Here is a 22,399-nt window from a genome sequence, read left to right as displayed (position 1 = left end):
TAGGATCTTGGATTATTTTTATCTAAAAGAGGGTGGCTCCTAGCATTTTGTTGGGTCACTCACTCAATGCTGACTCAGATGGGAAACTGCCATTTATTTGATTACCAACTATTGAATCCCTATTGCCGTGTGTTACCTATTGTTTTCCTTGGAAGTCTCCTATCCAGGGGCTAACGAGGCCTGACCTGGTTTAATTTTTGATGTTACTAATCACTGCTCTACAGCCAAAATGCTTCTGAAATAAATGTAGTCAAACTTTACTAATTCTGGGTCACTGAGAACGAAAATGATGCTTAAAATTGTTGATTGGCTCTAGTTTTCAAGATATGCTATTGGGTCAGTATATACGACCCTTGACTTGGGAATGGCGGAGGATAAGTGAGTTATAAAGGGAAGGGATCTCAATTTAAACCAGAAATGACTAAAATACATCTTTGACTGGATCTATGAATAAATCTATGACTGGGTTTGGACAGTACTTGCTTTTTAGGCAAAACAATGAATGATGCAATCTGAAACTGGTATTGCGTCATACATGATATGAATTGCATCATGTTATTCCTAGAAGTCATGGATGATGTAATCATAACGAAGCTTACATCACTCTGCTGAACAAATTGCCCTATATCAGCTCTAGAAATCATACAGTGTCGTGCTCTCTTATTTGTCAGTGTTTGATTTTGCAAAGGGACACATTTCTGTTTAGCCAAAGTGAGCAGAGATGCCTCGTACTTGTGTGAACAGTGCAGATAACTTGTGCTATGTTTGTGGTGAAGTGACTTTTGCATCACAAAAGCGCAGTATAACCACTATGGTTAAGAAAGCCTATCACCTTTATTTTGGCTGCAAAATTGGAGATCAGGACAAGAGGTGGGCCCCACACATATGCTGCAACACTTGTGCAACAAATCTTCACCAGTGGTTGAACAGGAAAAGGAAATCCTATGCCTTTTGCAGTGCCAATGATTTGGAGAGAGCCAACAGATCATACCAGCAATTGTTACTTCTGCATGGTGCCTCCAGTTGGGAAAGGTGTGTCAAAGAAGAAAAAGTGGACTGTGCATTATCCAAACATTCCATCAGCTATACGCCCAGTACCCCACGGAGAAGGACTGCCGGTTCCTGATGCACCAGAATCATTCTCACTTGAGTCAGACGAGGAAGAGGAAGAGGATGAAACTTCTGGTCCTGAACCATCAATGTCACAGGACCCACATTTTCTCCCATCCTCCTCCTCTGAACCACACCTCATAACACAAGGTGAACTGAATGACCTTGTCAGGGATTTGGAACTACCCAAGAGTAAGGCAGAGCTGTTGGGCTCCAGACTACAGCAGTGGAATCTCCTGGCAGGTGATGTTAGGGTTTCCATGTTCCGTGACCGTCAAAAGGATCTTGTCCCATTCTTCTTCGTGGAAGGTGATCTTGTAGCCTGCAACAACATCGATGGTGTGATGGCAGCCCTCAACATCGTTCACGATCCAGATGAGTGGAGACAGTTCATTGATTCATCGAAGATGAGTCTTAAAGCTGTTTTACTGCATAATGGCAATGTTTTGCCATCAATTCCAGTTGGTCATGCAGTCCATATGAAGGAAACCTATGACAATATGAAACAACTTTTGAGGTGCATAAACTATGACCAACATCAGTGGCAGCTTTGTGGCGATTTGAAGGTTGTTGCTCTCTTGCTTGGTCTGCAGACTGGATACACAAAGTACTGCTGTTTTCTCTGCGAATGGGATAGTCGTGCAAGAGATTCCCACTACATCAAGAAAGATTGGCCACTCCGACAGTCATTGGAGCCTGGGAGGAAAAGTGTTCGGCATCCACCACTTGTTGAATCAAGGAAGATTTTGTTACCACCCTTGCACATCAAGCTGGGTCTGATGAAGAACTTTGTCAAGGCCATTGACAAAACACAAGCAGCTTTCAAGTACCTCCGTGGAAAATTTCCAAGGTTAAGTGAAGCTAAGATAAAGGAAGGTGTCTTTGTTGGTCCTCAGATTTGTGAACTTCTTCGAGATGATGCATTTGACCATGCACTGCGTGGCAAGGAAAAGACGGCATGGAAAGCCTTCCAGTTAGTGGCAATAAATTTTCTCGGAAACAACAAGGCAGACAACTACAGGTTGTTGGTGGAAGACCTCCTCAAGGCATACAAAAGCCTTGGTTGCAACATGTCACTAAAGATGCATTTTTTTGCACTCTCCTCTAGATTTTTTTCCACCGAACTGCGGAGTAGTGAGCGATGAGCACGGCGAACGATTTCACCAGGACATTGCAACAATGGAGAAACGCTATCAGGGCAAATGGAGCCCATCAATGCTTGCAGACTATTGCTGGACAGTGACAAGAGATGCTCCATTTAATGAATACAAGAGACAAGCCAAGAAGCGCCGAGTAGACACTGAATAGGACTAAACTATGTACATAATAGTTTTTTGCCTTTTGTTTCATAATAAATTTTATTTATATAACCCTTTTGCTGATTTTTAAAGTGTTACATAAACAGGACAGGTGAAATATTATCATGTAAAGCAACCATAAACACACGAAAAGACCTAGGTTTACAATTTATGATTAAAACTCTACTATCTACACAATATACATAGACATAAAATGTAAAAACTTAAATATCTTAGAAACAGTAGCCAATCAGTTGTTTTAATTGTCATATTTGAATTCAGCACATCAAAATACATAATAAATAGCACATTTTATCTCTGAAGCAGACGACTTCTCAAAAATTGTAGACCAGTGTAACAGAACAGTATGTTGAGATAATCTAAAAGTAACATTTATCTTGTTAGTGATTCATTGGGTTTCTTAGCTTTAATCAGATGGACAAAAATGAGTGATGTTTCATCTGTGAATTCCTTTGAGAGCTTAATGCTATAAACACAAGGCTGGTAAAACAGGAATTTAATTTTTTAAATCCGGGTTCTCATACATTTCTACAGGTGACAGATGAGCCGTTGGAATCACTGGATCGTTCAGTCCTGGCTATGATCTCCGGACAGAGCACTGCAGATAAACTGTACAACATTTGGATTCGTCTTCAGAGCCATGTCAATATTGTGTTCGACAGTGACATGGACAAATTAATGACAGAAAAATACCCTGGTATCCGTCAGGTGAGTGTCAAGGAAGTCTCAAACAGACTTCACTAGACTTTGTGTGGTAAGAGACAGCTATAGAGAGAAGCACAAAGGGAATAAGTATGAAAAGTGAAGTAGTTGTGTTTAATTTGTAGGCATTTCCATGGCACTCATCACTATAGTATCTAGCGTGTTTGAATGACTCGTTGGATACTTTGATACAGTATATTTGTAACATCTGCATTTTTTTGTTTTATCATTCTTTTAATTTCTACTTTCAAAGATACTGGAGAAAAAGGAAGGACTGTTCCGCAAGCACATGATGGGAAAACGTGTGGATTACGCTGCTCGGTCAGTCATTTGCCCTGACATGTACATTGCTACCAATGAGATTGGTATTCCTATGGTAAGGGAAAATAAAGTATTATGTTTGTTAGGACAAGCCTGTAGGTGGGATTGCAGTGTAGCATATTTGACAATGTAGTTACCAATTTGAAATTTGTATATTCACTGGCTGATCCAGTCTCTCACCCCACATCCCCTCATTCTCACAGTATCTCCATAGTCCTGCAAAGCAGATTCCCCTTACGTGTAAACTGATGGTTACATCTGTGTTAATAAAAAGATAGTTGAAGACCAGAAGATTTGCCAGTTGTTATACTAAATATTGCCTCTGAGAAAGAGATTGGAAGGAGAAAGATCTGAATTTGGGTCATGGGAGCTTGACAACCACTGAACATTTTAAGTAGAGTTTGGCTCCCATTTTCCTATCCCTGGTCTTTGCATGTTGCATTTTGTAACATCACAGCAGCCTGTGCCAAGCTTTAGGTAAATGTAGTGTGCTGAGTCATTGGTGCAAAGCTGCCTTAATTCCTTCCCTACTGACTTGCAGTTTCCTCCCAAAGAGAGAACTGCACTGAAGGGAAGCTCTTGCTGGCACTTCTGAAGACCTGCAAGTTCTGCTAATGACTGTGGCTGGAATTCTCAGCCTGTGCAACAAGGCCTATAGGGAAGTGTGTTACTGTGATTTGTTAATATTTTTTTTTTTTTTTTTTTTTTTTTACTTCAGTCACATTTCCCTTGCTCCTGCTTGTGGTGTTTAATTAGCTTAGAGACTTGGGCTGTTCTCATAACATCAACTTTTCCACTTCACTGTCTAAGACTCATGGATCTGTGACTGATGCATATTTTTTCTTTTGTCATCAGCTGTTTGCTTTTGGAAAATAAAATCATGATTTCTGTTCTTATATATATCCAGTTAATGGATTTTTCTACTTGTCTTCAGGGGGAAAACAACAGAGAAGGAACAAATTTTCCCATTTATCATAGTGAAACCACAAAGAAGGGACAGAAATATATTTGTTAGAAGTGAAAATTCTTGAATATGGCAATTATCACAGTTTTGGGGTCATTGCCCCTGCATGCCACCTTTGGGGTCCTCTCTAGGGGCACCCAGTCAGGACTTCAGACCTTCAGCTGTCACCTGATTGTGGGCAGGGACCTTTGTGCCCACTCCCTTCTGAACAGTGTTTTTAAGGCTGCACAGCGCCCTGCTGTACACTGATATCCCCAGCAAGTCAGTCTGCCTAAAGGCCAACTCCTATGGGTTGCTTTCTCTCTCTGGGCTATGAACAGTGTATTGTCAGCACGTACAAGTTACCACACAACTGTGACTCAGCAGAGTACATTTATTCTTAACAGAGGAAAGCACATAGATGTATAACAAATATATATATTTTTTATACAATGTTTCCTACACACAGACACCAGAAATCGCCCATATTTCACATGGGGAGTCTGGTAGGCCCACACCCCTTCCAGCACTGCAGCAAGAGGCAAAGCCTTTCCTTGGACAGAAGGTCCTGTCCATTTGCTGAACTGAAAGGAAGACCACAAGTTAGTTCAAGCTCATTCTTTTTATACAAGAATCCCTGTATTTGTTTCCCTAGTCTCTGAGAAACACAGCCTGAACCACCAAGAGGTGGTGCTTCTCCAGACTTGTTCACTATCACAGTGGTAATCGGTCTCCACTGGTCTTAGTTCCGGCAAGGAGTTATGATAACTCTTCGGTTGGATATTAGGAAAAACTTTTTCACTAGGAGGGTGGTGAAGCACTGGAATGGGTTACCTAGGGAGGTGGTGGAATCTCCTTCCTTAGAGGTTTTTAAGGTCAGGCTTGACAAAGCCCTGGCTGGGATGATTTAGTTAGGATTAGGTCCTGCTTTGAGCAGGGGGTTGGACTAGATGACCTCCTGAGGTCCCTTCCAACCCTGATATTCTATGATTCCTCATAGAGAAGAATGCAACGCTATATAAGCCATTTATAAATTAAATACAATGGTCCCCAAAGATACTGCATGGGGTTGCAGTTTCTGTCACTGATATTTCTGGATTTCAGTTTTCTTCTTAGTTTGCATTCATGTGTGGTTCTAGAGTTGACATTCTGAGTCACTAGTACCATTTTAAGCCTAAATCCAGCAACCAGTTGTTTTGTTTTGCAGTGACTGATATGTGGCAAGGAAAAAATTACTTAGTTTGATTTACTAGAGCTGAAAGAAGATTATAAATAAATGGTTTATTTAGAAGGCTGCTGATACTTGTAAAAAAATGTCCTGATATAAGGAGATTTAAAACAAAACTTAAATTAAAAAGTCATATGTTGGATCTGTCCTCATGCCTTTTGGTAAATCAAAGATTCTATATCCTAGATTGTAAGGAGATGGTAACAGTATTGTGGGGCCTAAAGGGTGGGTGTGGATTATAATGTGGGTTAGGATGCAGATAGGAGAAATGTCTGGGTCACACCTCATCTTTCTTCCAAGTGTCCAGCACCTTTTGGAAATAAAAACTCGGCTGTCTGTCGACTGGCTGCTGTTCAGCAGTGCCGTGTTCATTGATCATTGTGCCTGTTTTTCTTCCCGGTTAGGTATTTGCTACCAAACTGACTTACCCTCAGCCAGTAACTCCGTGGAATGTCAAAGAACTGAGGCAGGCTGTCATAAATGGTCCAAATGTTCACCCTGGTGCCTCCATGGTCGTTAATGAAGACGGGTCACGTACGGTGTTGAGTGCAACCAGCCAGACCCAGAGGGAAGCCATAGCTAAGCAGCTCCTCACTCCTTCCACTGGAGCCCCAAAACCAGGAATGAAAATTGTGAGTACTATGCAAACCCAACCCAGCAGGGTAAAGAGTTTTTTGGAGATGGGGGCTGTTGAAGCTGGTTACAAAGTGAAGCTGGACCAATGTTCCAGGTACCTCACCTTTTCATCTGGTGGCTAGAGAAGCTCATGTGGATGTCTGAGGAGAAATGAACAACTTCTAGGCTCAGGGAATTTTTCTTTCCTGCATTTCACTTGAATTCTTGGTGTTTGCATGACTTCCCAATCCTGTAAAGGTAACGAATGCTGCTTCTCTTGGAGGTCTGGGCGGATTTAGCTAGGGAAATACGTTTTCTTTTAGTCATGAAACTTTGTTTTTTTTTCATCCTTTTCTTTGTTATACTTTAATATTATTGCCAAGATACCATGCTGACAATCCTGACAACTGTAGTTCTGCATACCCATAGAATAGATACAGCCCAAGCAGCAATAGTGCAGAAGTCTCCTCTTGTTCTGATGATATGATTTAGCTTGTGACCTAGACAGACAACCTCTAATGGCAAGAGGGGAATTCAGCCTCCTGGCACATTCAAACCTTGTCCTGTGCTGACACTGCCATCAGAGAAGCAAGTGAGAGGGAGGATGGCCTTGTTAAGACACAAATTTGGAGGTCTGATTTCAGTGGCACGCTCTTTCAGACTTTGATCTAGGGTGAATCATGTCCCCCTTTGTCTCTTAGTTTCCCATCTGTAAAATGGGGATAACACTTAACAGGGTTGTTTGAAAGGATACATTAACTTAATGTTTGAGAGATGCTTAGAGGAAGCTGTTTCATTGCTCCAGTATCACTGTCCTAGTGACCAAAGCTGTACAGCATGTCTTTCTTCCAGCGTTTTCCCACAGATAGTAACTCTTCATTTTAGACTGTCCTAAATGTGCATGTATTGTTTCCAGCTCTTTGTGGGTGAGGTTGTGCACCTCTTTATGCTCAGCTGAGTGTAGAGGGAGGAGGGAAGAACAAAAGTAGGATATCTTGTTTAATCAGGAAAATGAGTTGCTTCTATGGGTTAGGTCTCCATTTCAGCTGAGAGATGTGATTCCCAGCTCCTGTAGACGCACCCGTGCTTGCAGTGTAACCAGGGTAGCACAGGTGGCAGCTCAGCCTCGGCACCGGAGTACGTGCCCACCTAGACCACTGGGTATGCGCTCAATCTACTACCCTTGCTACACCGCTATTTTTAGCAGAGCTATCTCAGGCCAAGCAGCGGCTGTATGATATAGACAGACAGTGTTGTCGAGCTGGGCCTCTTGTCTTCTAATCTCAGCTCTGCCACTCACTGTCTGAGCTTGTCTAAGTCACTTAGCTTCACTATGCCACAGTTCAACCCATGTGTAAAGTTCATATAATATTTCCCTACCTCACAGGTGTTGAGGCTCAATATTGATAAAGGATATTTTACCTACTTAGATGGAAAATGCTGTACAAGTGGTGAATGTTTTTATTTTGATACCTTTTACTTCTACTGACATGTTTCTGACCGAGGTTCCTGTGCCAATAAGATAGTATTTAATACACCTCTACCCCAATATAACGCTGTCCTCAGGAGCCAAAAAATCTTGCCACGTTATAGGTGAAACCGCGTTATATCGAACTTGCTTTGATCCGCCGGAGTGCACAGCCCCTCCCCCCCCACCCTCCCGGAGCACTGCTTTACCGCATTGTATCTGAATTCGTGTTATATCGGGTCGCGTTATATTGGGGTAGAGGTGTACTTAGCGTTTCAGTGGGTCCAGTTAGCTCAAAGCCCTTCATAGACCTAAAATAAACCTTCACCATGTTGTTATGAAGTAGGGTGAATAAAAACCTGATTTAAAAAAAATCAAATATCAGATTTATTTTATTTAAATCAAATACACTTTTCTTTTTAAAAATAAACCTGTTTAAAATTAAATTTGAAATTGGCAGCCTAAAAATCTAAACTTACTATAAGCTATTAAAATAAATTAAATACATTTTTAAAATGCTGCTTCATTTAAATAAATTAAAAATGCTGCATATACGAGTTCTCAAATTTTTAATGGGTTAAAGGGTGCTGCTTTTTAAAATCTATATAAAATCAGAGGGAAACCATCTTTATCTTTTGAGTTCAACTCAAGCTTTATAAATATATTGTGTCTTGTATTGCATTATTTTCAATCTTTACAGTTGAGCAAATGCTGATACTTATATTTGGAAAAAATGTAAATACTTCATATTCAGTACTTTTGGTTTCAGTGTAGCGAGTCAAGTTCAGAGAGAATATTTCCTTAATTTGAACTAGTTCATTCAAAGTTGAGAAACCGCTTGGGAGTTGAGAGAACCTGGTTTTATCATGTTCAGGAGGTAGCTGCCTGATCAACACCTGGCCCCCATTCCTCAGCTACTCTGCTTTTCCCTTGATCGCTTTTTTCTTTAAAGGGGCTATGTCATGAACAGGGTGTGACTGGCCATGATCCCTATTACCCTTCTAAGAGAACAGACCACCCTGTTATAACCCCATCTGCATCATTAGGCAGTTGAGTACCTTTGAAAATCTGGCCCATGGTGACCGGGAACAATCCATCAATTTCCTAGCTCCAGTTAATACTTCTTTTGTTTAGTAAATCCGTTTTAAATGCCAAATATGTTTTGATAAACTTTTTTCTTATGTATCCAGCACATTTAAGTTAGCTTATTTAAATAATAAAAACAATTTTAAAAAGTTGTTTTTGTACTTTTGTAATTGAATTAAAATTAAGAATCTGAATAAATGTATGCTAAGCTATATAACTGCTTAAATAAATTTTGTGTGGGTATAACATATCCTCCTGGTTAGCACAAAGAAGTACCAAATTCAGTGTAGAGGCTACATTTGGTTGCAACATGTTTGGTTGGTATAACCATTACATGAGAATGAACGTTTCTTTAGGAAAATAACTAAAAGGTACAAATTCAAAATAAGATTTCCTGTTTGCTGGATTAAATGATTAAATCACTAATTTTAAAGTACCTTTTGATTTAAATCTTTCCATCCTGCTGTGAAGTCAATATTTATCCCCGTTTTCAAGATGGGGAAACCTGTGGCATAAGGAGATAATAAGCCTCGTCAGAGGAGGGTCACTTTCAGAGCAGGAATTAAAGCTCAGGAATTCTTAGCTCCCAACCCAAAGCTCCACTTTCTACATTTCTGGTTACTGTTACATAAATGTGATGTTTGAGCTGTTGCCTCTGATGTCCCATCTCCCCTCTGATATGCAATCCTGTAACTGATGTTCATGCTCTTTTCAGAAGAAAACTTGCAGATTGAGAAAGGTAGCTGCTGTTAGCACCTATACTGAAATGGGAGACAAATATTTGAACAGGGTACATTATATCTGCCAATATTTCCAGGAGATGGCTTTCACGCCTGAGTATCTAAACCAGCATTTTCTTTGACCCCTCAGATTTTACCTTTGGCATGTTTTGAAATTGGCTCTTTGCTGCTGTGTTGGAAGTGGCAAAAGAGCACCTGTGAATTGGGGCCTGAAAATTAAGCTTTCTCAACATTAGCTGAATAGCTTATTCGACTGAAGCTATGAAAGACTGAAAAGAGGGTCACCACATCTATATTAGAAAGTCTTCTATCCTAAATAGAGTTGAGGACTCACAGTATACCATTGTTTGGGAACTTGTATTATAGAATGGTGCTCTTAATTCATGAAAGGCCTTAAGATTCTGAGAGCTCGTATAATGTTCTTGAACATAGAGGTTTTTTAAAACAGAAACAAGGTGAATTGTTGCAAATATGAAGAGCAGTACCTTTGCCACATAGACAGTAATATCCACCTCCAGCAAGCAGCCTTTGGGCCAAGTTGTAGATCTTCAAGAAATCTCAAACTGAATCCTAAGCAGTGATGCAAAGTAGCCTGCCACATGGAGGAGCGGCAGTGGGTCCCTGGGCTGCCCCCCTCCCCAGAGCAGCACATCCGCTGGAGCGCCCCCTCTCCCCCAGCACCTAAGATTTAGTTAGGGATATTTTTAGTAAAAGTCACGGACAGGTCACTGGCCCTGACTTTTTGTTTATTGCCCCTGACCTGTCCGTGACTTTTACTAAAAATACCCATGACTAAATCGTAGCCTTAGACATAGTGTCTCGGTATTTAAGATTTCCCCCCTGTAAAAGGGGGAGAATAGCACTGCCCTACCTCACAGGGGTGTTGTGAGGAAAAATGTGTTCAAGACTGTGAGGTGCTCAGATATGACAGTAAAGGGGGCCATATAAATACCATAGATCATATAGAATATGGTCACTTCTGACTGAACTAAAATACCTCTAGAAATTTCTTTAAATAGTGAACCGCTGGGAAAATGGGCAGACAATTCCACCCCCGTCACATCTCCCTCCAAATCAATAAATAAACTTTCTCTGCTGTTGCGTACATTTTTGGAGGTAGGTGAGGGCTAACCTTGATGTGAACTTCTTCTCTCATCCAAAACAAATCCTACAGAAGCCCCATAAAAAGCCTTCGCTGTGGTATTTATTCAGAAGCAGGAAAGCTGTTTGTTTTGGGCTAGAAAGGGCAGTGCTCAATCATTTGCAGTTTGGCAACAGTTGTGAACATTTGAGGCATTTCCAGGGTGTGCTCCAGGGGAGGACAATACTGAGTTCACTTTCCATTACAGCAATATCTGCACTTTTATCAGCCTGAAATTATATAACATCATTGGCTGTCGGCCCATCCAGTCTAACATTCCGCAGAGAAGGGTAGAAAGGAAACAGCCCAGCGCGCTTAAAGGGCCTGTGACTTAGGGTGGTAGTTAAAGCAGTTGCCAAATATTCTCATGGATCCACTGAGTCAGAGTTGAAGTATCTTCTTGGAAACTTTTGGTTATTCTGGTCATTGAATCATCTCCGAGGGCTGGGGAATTCCAGTGATCATAAATTCCCTCTCCCTAAGGACTGTTGGAGTTGGCTATCATGTTACTTAAAGGGAGCTTTAAAATTTCCTTTTGTTTTTAGATTCTAAGTGACCTGCAAAGCAAACATTTAAAATTGAGTTCACCACTAAAATATGTGCTGAATGCACCCACTAACCAGCCTGTGGAGAGCACTCAGCACAGAAATATGCCAGGCTTAGCCTCTTAAAGAGATTTGTTTGTGATGCCTGGAAAGTTTGCTGCAGCTGCTCAGGCTGTGGGTGCCTTAGCATTTGTTTAGTATTTTATTCTAAGTGTCTTATGTGCTTAAATCACTTGTACAAACAATTTAAGTAATCACAATAGTACTGCAAAGTTAAGTATTCTAGCACCTGTTCTATTGAAAGGGAAACTGAGGTATAATGAGGGGAGGTGTTATGGTCAAGATCACCTGGCAAGCTGGTGTCAAAAATGAAATTAGAATTCAGGAGTCCCTGGCCTCTGGTCCTGTGCTCCATCCACTTGACCATGCTGTCTTATTCTAGGATGTCTGATATTGGAATTATAATACTCCCTCTGATTATTGAGCCAATTCAGAGGGAACCGGGTAAATGATATTTTTTTCTCCCCTCACATGGCAGACTTTTAAAGGTTTCCTTTTTAGTATTATGCTAAAGTCTTTGATAAACCGTACTGTGAAGGGGGAGGAGGGATTGTATCTTACCTGGGATGCTGAACTGGTTTGATAACATGAGGAACTAATTCTGGTTTCTGTAGAATCTTGGAATGTGGTCTAGAGGGGAAAGAGTGGTTGAGGAAGTAAGTGGACTGAATCTGATACTCAAAGGGGGTCCACAGAATGAAAATTATAGAGAAAAACTGCTTTAGAGTGTGCACATGGGTTTAAAATTGTTTCTCTTTCCGATGAGAGACTGGAATGCTTTATAAACAGGTGAACTGTATTAAATCTCTCTCATAGGTATGTCGCCATCTTAAAAATGGAGATGTCCTCTTACTGAACCGTCAGCCCACCCTTCACAGACCGTCCATCCAAGCCCACCGGGCCAGAATCCTGCCAGGAGAAAAGGTGCTGAGGCTTCACTATGCCAACTGCAAAGCCTACAATGCTGATTTTGATGGTGATGAAATGAACGCTCATTTTCCTCAGAGCGAGCTGGGCCGGGCAGAAGCCTACGTGTTAGCCTGCACTGATGAACAGTATCTCGTTCCTAAGGTAAATAAAACCATCTCAGTGAAAGACGATAAATAAATTGTTTACATCTCTAGAAACCTCTTCCTTCCTCAAAGTGCTCCTTTGGGTTGTTTGTTTTGTTTAATGGTAACTTTGCTTCATAATGTGTTCTTGGGGTGGCAAAGGTGACTAGTAACTATACTCCATTGTGTTAGATCTTGGTGGCCATAGACTTAAGAATGAAAATTGCAAACACAGGCTCAAATTGTGCATGTGAGGGGGGTTTTGTGGGGAAACCTGGACATCTAATCCTGGGGGTTGACACTTTTATACTGTGGTGACGGGGTGCTTAAAATACTCTGGATTGATCCTCCTACTACTTCTAACTCTTATAGTGCCTGATTGCTGGTATTGTCCCCTGTTTGTGAGCCCCTGAAATGCCATTAATACCTTCCAGTTCTGATTTGCCATTCATCCTCCATGACATATTTCTCACTCGACCAACTGCTCTCCCTGATCCCAAGGTGACTGGGGGAAGGTGAACTTAGAGGTCGGCACGAGGGTGGTAGAATGTCTCATTATTACTAACAGAATTGAAGAAGTGGTTGGGGGAGGTGGTTGTCTTTTTTTAAAATGAGTGTGGGGCCAGCTATGTCTCTTAAATCTCAATGTTTAGGAGATATTTACTGGAGGGAGAGGAGCTGTCACCATGAAGAACGCCTCACATCAGGACTATTGTGTTTTTATACACCCATAATGGAGCTAATTTTGGAAGATACTAATATGTGATTCCCACTTCAACTACTCTTTGTATATGTCTCTTAGGATGGCAAGCCACTAGCTGGTTTGATTCAGGATCATATGATCTCTGGTGCCAGCATGACGATCCGGGGCTGCTTTTTCACAAGAGAACAGTACATGGAGCTGATATATAGAGGACTGACAGACAAAAAGGGAAGAGTGAAAATCCTTCCACCTGCCATTATGAAACCACAACGGTTATGGACAGGAAAACAGGTAGCTGAAAAGTTAAGACTATTAAGAAAACCGACTGTTCAGAACTAAGCAAAGTACTATAATTAAAACTCAGGACTAGCTATAGTAACTGAGAAGCATGGTCCCAGTAGGTCAGCAATACTGCAAATCTTCACGTGTATTCTTCCTGGAGTTGTACAGTTTTGTGTCCTTTAAAAGAATATTATAGGAATTGCACTTTCTCTGGGCAGCTTTTCAACTAGAATTGTGGCATGATTTACAGTGTCTGAGCTGGAGGAGGACATGCACCTGCAGAACAGAAGCAGAGAAATGATGCGACTGCTGCTTAGTGATTTAGTTTCCTTTTTGGGATGGGATTTTTTTTTTTTTTTTAATGTACCTATCTCATAGAACTGGAAGGGACCCTGAAAGGTCATTGAGTCCAGCTCCCTGCCTTCACTAGCAGGACCAAGTACTGATTTTTGCCCCGATCCCTAAGTGGCCCCCTATAAGATTAAACTCACAACCCTGGGTTTAGGAGGCCAATGCTCAAACCACTGAGCAATCCCTCCCCCTTAGATTTAGGGTAGGTCTACACTTACCTCCGGGTCCGGCGGTAAGCAATCGATGTTCTGGGATCGATCCCAGAAGTGCTCGCCATCGACGCCGGTACTCCAGCTCGGCGAGAGGAGTACGCGGCATCGACGGGGGAGCCTGCCTGCCGTGTCTGGACCCGCGGTAAGTTTGAACTAAGGTACTTCGAATTCAGCTACGTTAATAACGTAGCTGAATTTGCGTACCTTAGTTCGAAGTGGGGGGTTAGTGTGGACCAGCCCAAAGTCTTTGAGACACTTTTTATAGGTGTTCTTTTTTTCCAGTCCCTGAGATTTTTCTCATTCATGCATCTCTGATTTCAAAACGATTCTATCATTTTCTGTAGAAAATAGAATTTTTCACTGGGTCGGGATGTGTGTGTGTGTGTGGGGGGGGCGGCGTGGGGAGGGAGGGATTTTAAATTGGATCACAGTTTAAATCTCCTAAATTTAATCTTGACAGGCAAAGTCTTATCTGTTTTTGGTGTGTTTGCTATAATGATGATTTTAGTCATGAAATATCTGATCGACTCTACTAGAGAGTATTTCTTGCTTTTTCAGAGTGATGTACTCTACATCCAGTTACTATGATCCTTGGCACAATAAGGGAATCCTCTAGTGCTGTTTATGCTGTATCATTCTGACCTTCCATAGATATGCTTCCAGATGTCACACAGTAGTCTCTTATTACCCGTATGCCTTATGTGGTAATGAGACTGAATTTTAATATATGGTGAAGGAGTGTAGAAACCACTTTTTAATGCCCTGTATAAATCTGAATAAAATATTTTAAAAAAATATTGCTGCACTCTACAGTAACTGCCCCAGAGTTTACAATAGAATTACTGCACTGGAGCATCTGGAACTCATTTCTGTAGAATAATAGATTATATCATGTGAATATGGGAAATTTTAAACAAAAAGGAACACCAGTCTGTGGGTAACGGAAGGGTAGTTCTTCCCTGAGTGCAGATGTCCAACTCTCCTGGCAGTTTTCTGCTGTTGGATAGGTGAGCAGCCAGAACAGGGCTGAGTGGCAGAGCTTTCTATTGCATGTGTGTGGGTATTTATCCTCTCTCCCCGTTTGCCATAGTGGGGTGGGGGATATGAAAAACCGACGGCTTCTGGCAGTTCGTTAAACCTGCCCTATGTTTTTCTTTTCAGATTGTTTCTACTTTGCTAATAAACGTAATCCCTGAAAATCAAATCCCACTGAATTTGTCTGGGAAAGCTAAGATTGGTGGAAAAGCCTGGGTAAAAGGGCCCCAAAACAGAATTCCTGGATCTAACCTTGATTCAATGTGTGAATCCCAGGTATGTTTGTGGAAATAACTGGCCACAGAGGCAAGGACTTATTTAAAAAAAAAAAACTGTAAGAAAAAATCTGAAGAGGAAAAGACGTCTTGTAAAGTTTTTATAATTGCTAGAATGGGGTGGTCTGAGCTCGGGACTGGGAGCTAGGAACACTGGAGTTCTGTTCCTGGCTCTGACATAAACTCACTCTAACAAAAGACAGATGATCTTCTCTGCCTTCTTCCATTTTGCCGGTGGGGGCAACTAGTATGCACCTGCTTAACTTGTTTTGTAAAGTGCTTTCAGGGTGGAATGTATTATAGAAGTGCAAAATCTATTTGTAATTCTACTATTTTAATTTACTTGTTCTTGTTTATGGTTCACCAGATATTGATCCATAAGCATTTTGTACATTATATGTTCTTATTCCTCATTATAGTTGATTCTATGTACTAGTCACTAAGAATAATCTGTGGTCAGAGTTGGGTCTTGTCCACACAAGGATCAAAATGGCTACTTTCCTAACTGTTTAAATCTGTCATCTCATCCTATCCACCAGGTTATCATTAGAGATGGGGAGTTACTTTGCGGGGTCTTGGACAAAGCTCACTATGGCAGCTCTGCCTATGGCCTAGTCCACTGTTGCCATGAAGTCTATGGTGGTGAAACCAGCGGCAAGGTGCTTACATGTCTAGCTCGCCTCTTTACTGCCTATTTGCAGCTGTACAGGGGATTTACAATGGGTGAGTATGGGAAATGTAAATTAGCCCTTGAACTACTGCAGCACCTCCCTGAGGTACAAAACTGCAGTTGTGCATAAGAAATGGAAAGAGTTGTGTGCATGACATTTCACAACACATTGCTGTGTTCTTGAATCTGAATCACCTAGCATGACTTTCTTTCTATTTAGTGTGCATTTCAGTTCCTTCCAATCACTACAGCGAAATGATGCAATCTCAAGTACATCCATCACTGAGTTATCTCCTGTCCTCCGTGTTTTACATGTACATGGTCTTAATGTCTTTTAATGAATCTTTGTTCAGATCAAAATTACATTATAAAGTCTTACGTTTCTTTTCCACATAAGTTAAAAAAAAAAAAACCCACCAAGCATACCCATGTGTTCAGGTTAAAGGATTCAGAGGTGTTATCAATTAAGTCTTGCATTTACTTTGGGGCTGTTAATCTCCCTGTAGATATGACTCTTATTTTGCATCAACTTTGCAAAATCACAATGCAAATTACTCAGCCAGGCATAAAATGTACCCCCCCTCTCCTCTTTCCCCCCCCCCCCCCCCCCCCCACACACACACACACACTACAATTAAAACATTTCCCTCATCTGGGCAAATGGCTGAGTAGAATTTTACAGGACTTTCATTGGTATAAAACATGCATATTTGTGTAGCTTTATAAATGTCTAAATCAGGGGTGGGCAAACTTTTTGGCCCAAGGGCCACATCGGGGAATAGAAATTGTGTCAGGCCATGAATGCTCACAAAATTCTGGTTGGGGTGTGGGCTCTGGCGTGGGGTTGGGGATGAGGAGTTTGGAGTGTAGGAGGGTGCTCTGGGCTGGGACCGAGGGGTTTGGAGGGCGGGAGGGGGATCAGGTTTGGGACAGGCATCCGGGAAGGGGTGCAGGTTCCGATGGGGTGCAGGCTCTGAGGTGGGGCTGGGGATGAGAGGTTTGGGGTGTAGGAGTATGCTCTGGGCTGGGATCGAGGGATTTGGAGAGCAGGAGGGGGAGCAGGGCTGGGGCAGGGGGTTGTGGCTTGGGGAGAGGCTCGGGGTGCAGGCTCTGAGTGGCGTTTACCTCAAGAGGCTCCTGGAAGCAGTGGTATGTCCCTTCTCCGGCTCCTATGTGGAGGCACGACCAGCCAGCTCTGCATGCTGCCCCATCCACAGGCACCGCCCCTGCAGCTCCCATTGGAGCACGTAGGAGCCGGAGTGGAGCCTTGCTTACGGCTTCCAGGAGCCGCGTGGTGTGGCCCCTGACCCTGCACTCCGGCTGGAGTGGGCCGAGCCGTGTGGTGTGGCCCCGGCCGAAGCGGGGCCGAGCTGCGTGGTCCAGTCCCCGACCCAGTGCTCCGGCCGGAGTGCGGGAGTGGGGCCAAGCCACGTGGTGCAGCTCGCGGGCTGGCTTAAACCCCTGGTCTAAATACTCTGTAGGCTGTAGCTACATGTGATCAATTTATATTTACTTTCAGTAGATGGCAGTAGTGTGCACCACTCAGATTCCAACGCCCCTTTTATTATAGGCAAGGCTAGTTAACACCACCTATTATGAAGGTTGGCCAAAGCTTCCCATTAGAAGATCCTGTTTTCAGTTGTTTATATCTTTGCCAAACTTTAACTGTTTGGGCTGAAATTTCCCATGTTGAGTGACTGCCTCAGGCTGAATTCTTTTGGAACCGTACTCAGAGGGTAGTTATTAATGGTTCCCAATCCTGCTGGAAAGGTATAACGAGTGGGGTTCCGCAGGGGTCTGTTTTGGGACTGGCTCTGTTCAATATCTTAATCAATGACTTAGATATTGGCATAGAAAGTACGCTTATTAAGTTTGCAGACGATACCAAACTGGGAGGGATTGCAACTGCTTTGGAGGATAGGGTCAAAATTCAAAATGATCTGGACAAATTGGAGAAATGGTCTGAGGTAAACAGGATGAAGTTTAATAAAGACAAATGCAAAGTACTTCACGTAGGAAGGAACAATCAGTTTCATACATACAGAATGGGAAGAGACTGTCTAGGAAGGAGTATGGCAGAAAGGGATCTAGGGGTTATAGTGGACCACAAGCTAAATATGAGTCAACAGTGTGATGCTGTTGCAAAAAAAACAAACATGATTCTGGGATGTATTAACAGGTGTGTTGTGAGCAAGACACGAGAAGTCATTCTTCCGCTCTACTCTGCTCTGGTTAGGCCTCAGCTGGAGTATTGTGTCCAGTTCTGGGCACCACATTTCAAGAAAGATGTGGAGAAATTGGAGAGGGTCCAGAGAAGAGCAACAAGAATGATTAAAGGTCTTGAGAACATGACCTATGAAGGAAGGCTGAAAGAATTGGGTTTGTTTAGTTTGGAAAAGAGAAGACTGAGAGGGGACATGATAGCAGTCTTCAGGTATCTAAAAGGGTGTCATAAGGAGGTGGGAGAAAACTTGCTCATCTTAGCCTCTAAGGATAGAACAAGAAGTAACGGGCTTAAACTGCAGCAAGGGAGGTTTAGGTTGGACATTAGGAAAAAGTTCCTAACTGTCAGGGTGGCTAAACACTGGAATAAATTGCCTAGGGAGGTTGTGGAATCTCCATCTCTGGAGATATTTAAGAGTAGGTTAGATAAATGTCTATCAGGGATGGTCTAGACAGTATTTGGTCCTGCCATGAGGGCAGGGGACTGGACTCGATGACCTCTCGAGGTCCCTTCCAGTCCTAGAGTCTATGAATCTATGGAAAGTGACAACCCAACAATTCAGCTGTGTCCAAGAATGAGGTTAGGGGAAAATAGTTGTTTTGCTCATATTAAAATAAACACCCTGGGGACCTCTTCTTTGAAAAATTCTAGCATCCCCTGCTTTGGAGCAAGGACTTGAAATTAGGCAGAGGAGTGCCCTTTGTATCAGCAGGGTGCCTTTTGCCATCCCTGTGAAAATCCTTCCATGTTTGGCCAAGTGTTATAAGCCTTTGAAAAATCATAATTTGCACACGTTAAATAGCTGTGAAGTTCTAGTAAATCTCTACATTTCCCAAAGATTCTGTCCATACTGGGCATGCTTCAGCTCAGGACTGGGCAGGACTTTGCCTGCAGTTACAGCTCTGGGCTGCTTCCAGGCTATAGCTGTGCACTAGAACTGAGAGTGCTGAGTCTTTCTCTCCTGTGCTCTTACTGACTTCCTGCTGGACCCAGGCAGCATGGATGAGGAAGCTGCCTGATTCAAGAGCCAGGCCAAGGGAGAGAGGGGGAGCAGACTGGGACTGGAGGATGCTTGTTGTGGGAGGGAAACTGGGGGTTAGTGTGGCAGTAGAGACTGGGACCAGCTGGGCAAAGAGACTGGAGAGAGAACTTGGAATGGGTGAGAAGAATATTGAGAGTCCTGAAGGGTGAGTCTAGGACTTTTTGGGAAAGGATGAGATGCCTGAGGAGTGGGACTGGGATTGATTTATAGGTAAGAGGAATGGGCCTGGGACAGGGAGCTAGCCAGGGGGAAGAGACCAGATTAGAGCAGGAACAGGTTGGCAGGGATGGGACAGAAGATCTCAAGCTTGCGGGAAATGGGCAATGAGTCTGTCTGTGCCCACTAGAAAAAAGGTTGAGAACCCCTGCTCTTTTGGAGGCCCCCCCCCCCCCAGCTTGCTAATAAAAACTCCATGGCAGGGGGGGAGGGTTTTGTGCCGAATGGGACTGAGGGGATGGCTTGGGGGCTCCGGCCTTCTGCATCATGGGGCTCAGGGCTCCGAGCAGCCCTGCTTGGTGGATCCCCTGAGTGACCCCCCACATTGGCCACAGAGCCTTGGTTGAGAACTGCTGCACTAGAGTACTATGCCTTTCAGAGCCTGGAATGGAAACCAGAATTCCTGAGTCTCATCATTCCTCTGCTGTTAGCAAGTATCTGTAAAACCCACTCGCAAAATGTCTCATTCCCCTCGACAGCTGGCCCACATAATGGATAACAACTTACTGTTTCAATTAGTTACTCCATTAGATCAAGTGGCAGAGATCTGTGGTGGATCGTATGTTTTTCAAACCTGCTGATGGCTGTTGTAGGTGTGAATATGAGGCCACATGATGGAATTTGTTTTTTCAGATTCCTTATCAGATCCTAGGAAATTACACTAAGATTCCCTGTGCAACCTTAATTTGGCCTTCTTGTGCATATGTATTATGACAGTCTTTTATTACACAATCAACTACCTTTTCCCCCCACAAGATCCCTGTCTAATTCAGTGCACAGGCTGGACCTGTCCTGAGCCTGAATCGGGGTTGTATTGCAAAGGAGACTGTTGTCTCTAGAATCCTTGTTGCAGAAGTTAGAAAGTGTGTAGGGGGATTTCAGAAAGGGAAAGGATAGTCTCGTGGCCAAGCAGTTGGATGCTTCCCGGGAGAACTGGACTCTAACCCTGCCTCTGCCACAGAGTTCCTGTGTGATGCTGGGCAAGTTACTTACAGCAGATTTTTCACAGGTAGTCACTAATTTTGTTCTCCTTGGTTTCTGGGTTCCTGACTTGAGACCCTTGGTCTCATTTGCAGAAATGCTTATCACAACTGCAACTGAAGTCAGTGAGAGCTGTGCTTTGAACATAATAGATGTGCTATATAATGCTAAGTACCCTAAAAAAGCAGGTCCTCTGTCGCAAATTAGGCACAGAAAATGTATGGATACTTCTGACCTTAATTTCTCTGTGCCTCTGTATCTGTAAAATAGGGATAATAATACCGCCTCATCTCTGAGTGTTGTGTAAATAATTTCACTATTGTTCATGACGTGCTGAGATAGTATAGTGTCAAGTGCCCTAGAAAAGCCCATGAGGAAATGAATAATTCTCTCTTCAGATCGGAGTTTGAATAGTGTGCAGTATACTAACTATGGGAGGCATGCATTGAACAAGGAGACGACAAAATATTGAATAGCTGCTCTTTGAGAGTAAGCATCCTCCATCTTGTTCACTCAGAGAGGCAGGGGTCCTGTGAAAAGAACAGCATGTGATCATGTAGTTTAAAGACGCTAATAATGCATGCGCACAAGGGGACTGAATTAATGTTGCATAGGCAACCTTCATTCTGGCATTTCCAAACTTTTTTTAGTGCTTGACTTTGTAATCTTACTGTTTTTTTTAACAAACCTTTTGTGTGTGTGATTTTGTTTATATAATATTTATATATAAAATGTGTTCCTGAGACCAACCTGCCCACCCAAAAAAAGTCCCCAATATTTTTTCTTGTTGTAGCTATTAAAATGCAATGAGTCTGATCCAAGCAGCTATGGTGCTAGGTGTTCATGATAAGTTCCTCTTTACCCCCATCCTGACACTCAAACATGCCAGCAGCTGTCCAGTACATAAATCCCTGGTGTGTCAGAATTCGCATTCAGACCATGATACAATGTATCTTTCTATTTCAATGCTGCAGGAGTTGAAGATATTTTGGTCAAACCCCAAGCAGACCACAGAAGACACCGAATCATTGAAGTGTCCACCCATTGTGGTACCAGGGTAAGCACACCTTGCAGCAGGGTTTTAGCCCTTGTAACTTTTTCATTTCAAGCCCTTGCTCTGTGTAGTTGCATCCGCTTTGGCACCTAAGAGACTTTTTTTTACTTTCAGGCTGTTAGAGCTGCATTTAACTTGCCAGAAACTGCATCATGTGAAGAGATCCAAGGGAAATGGCAGGATGCCCATCTCCACAAAGACCAGAGGGATTTTAATATGGTTGATCTGAAATTCAAGGAGGAAGTAAACAATTACAGCAACGAGGTTAACAAGGTTAGCACTGAGAAGCATCCATAATACTATGTTTGGAGATTTTTCTTATGATGTTAATTTAATGCTGCTGAAAGGTGCCTGAGAATCCTGCAGACTGAAGTCATCCATCTGTCCACAATATGGGCCTTTCCACACTGCCCTGCTAGTGTTCCTCAATCATCTTTTTTTTTTTTGAGAGGGAGACGACCTCTTATAATTAGAAACTGGTTTAACCTTTAAGGTCCTTTTAATTTTTAGCTTGTCATCAGAGCCTAGCAACAAGGTTGCCAGCTGCAGTGGTACTTCTAGGCGAAAGTTTCCATAAAATCTTACTAACAGTATTGTTTTCTGTAACTATAAATAACATCTGTTTGTCTTGGATTTCACATTTTTTCTTAATGCCAACAGAATTTCCGGTGATTTTAATTAGAAATGTGAACTTGACTCTTTGGTATCTTTCTTTCAAAACTTTTTTTTAGGCATGCATGCCCCTTGGTCTCCACAGGAGCTTCCCAGAGAACAACTTGCAGTTAATGGTGCAGTCAGGAGCCAAAGGATCCACTGTAAATACAATGCAGGTATTAAAGTAATTACTTTTTATAAGACTCACTGGTTTGTTTCCATGGTTTGTTCTACAAATATAGCTTATCAAGAGGCTATTTCAGGAATGGCTTGTGTATTCTGTAGTAAAGTAGGGTATTTATTCTTAGCTTTGGGAGCTGGGAGGGCGCAATTTTGACTTGAGTAACTTTTAGGGAAATATATTATAAAT

At 42.4% G+C, this 22,399-nt stretch overlaps 1 protein-coding gene across 1 annotated transcript in view; it reads left to right on the top strand.

Moving 5' to 3' along the window:
* The window catches only part of POLR1A (RNA polymerase I subunit A), a 60,993-nt gene that overhangs the window by 16,971 nt on the left and 21,623 nt on the right, over positions 1-22,399 (top strand). The window contains exons 10-19 of the mRNA XM_065404919.1: positions 2,964-3,137; positions 3,385-3,507; positions 6,028-6,255; positions 12,095-12,349; positions 13,133-13,324; positions 15,040-15,189; positions 15,728-15,911; positions 21,296-21,378; positions 21,490-21,648; positions 22,107-22,205. Coding sequence (XP_065260991.1) covers positions 2,964-3,137; positions 3,385-3,507; positions 6,028-6,255; positions 12,095-12,349; positions 13,133-13,324; positions 15,040-15,189; positions 15,728-15,911; positions 21,296-21,378; positions 21,490-21,648; positions 22,107-22,205 — 1,647 coding nt within the window. The remainder of the gene's footprint in view (positions 1-2,963; positions 3,138-3,384; positions 3,508-6,027; positions 6,256-12,094; positions 12,350-13,132; positions 13,325-15,039; positions 15,190-15,727; positions 15,912-21,295; positions 21,379-21,489; positions 21,649-22,106; positions 22,206-22,399) is intronic.

This window comes from Emys orbicularis, chromosome 5, assembly GCF_028017835.1.
Source record: "Emys orbicularis isolate rEmyOrb1 chromosome 5, rEmyOrb1.hap1, whole genome shotgun sequence".
Classification (NCBI taxonomy): domain Eukaryota; kingdom Metazoa; phylum Chordata; order Testudines; family Emydidae; genus Emys; species Emys orbicularis.
This window is presented reverse-complemented; position numbering and strand designations above follow the sequence as displayed.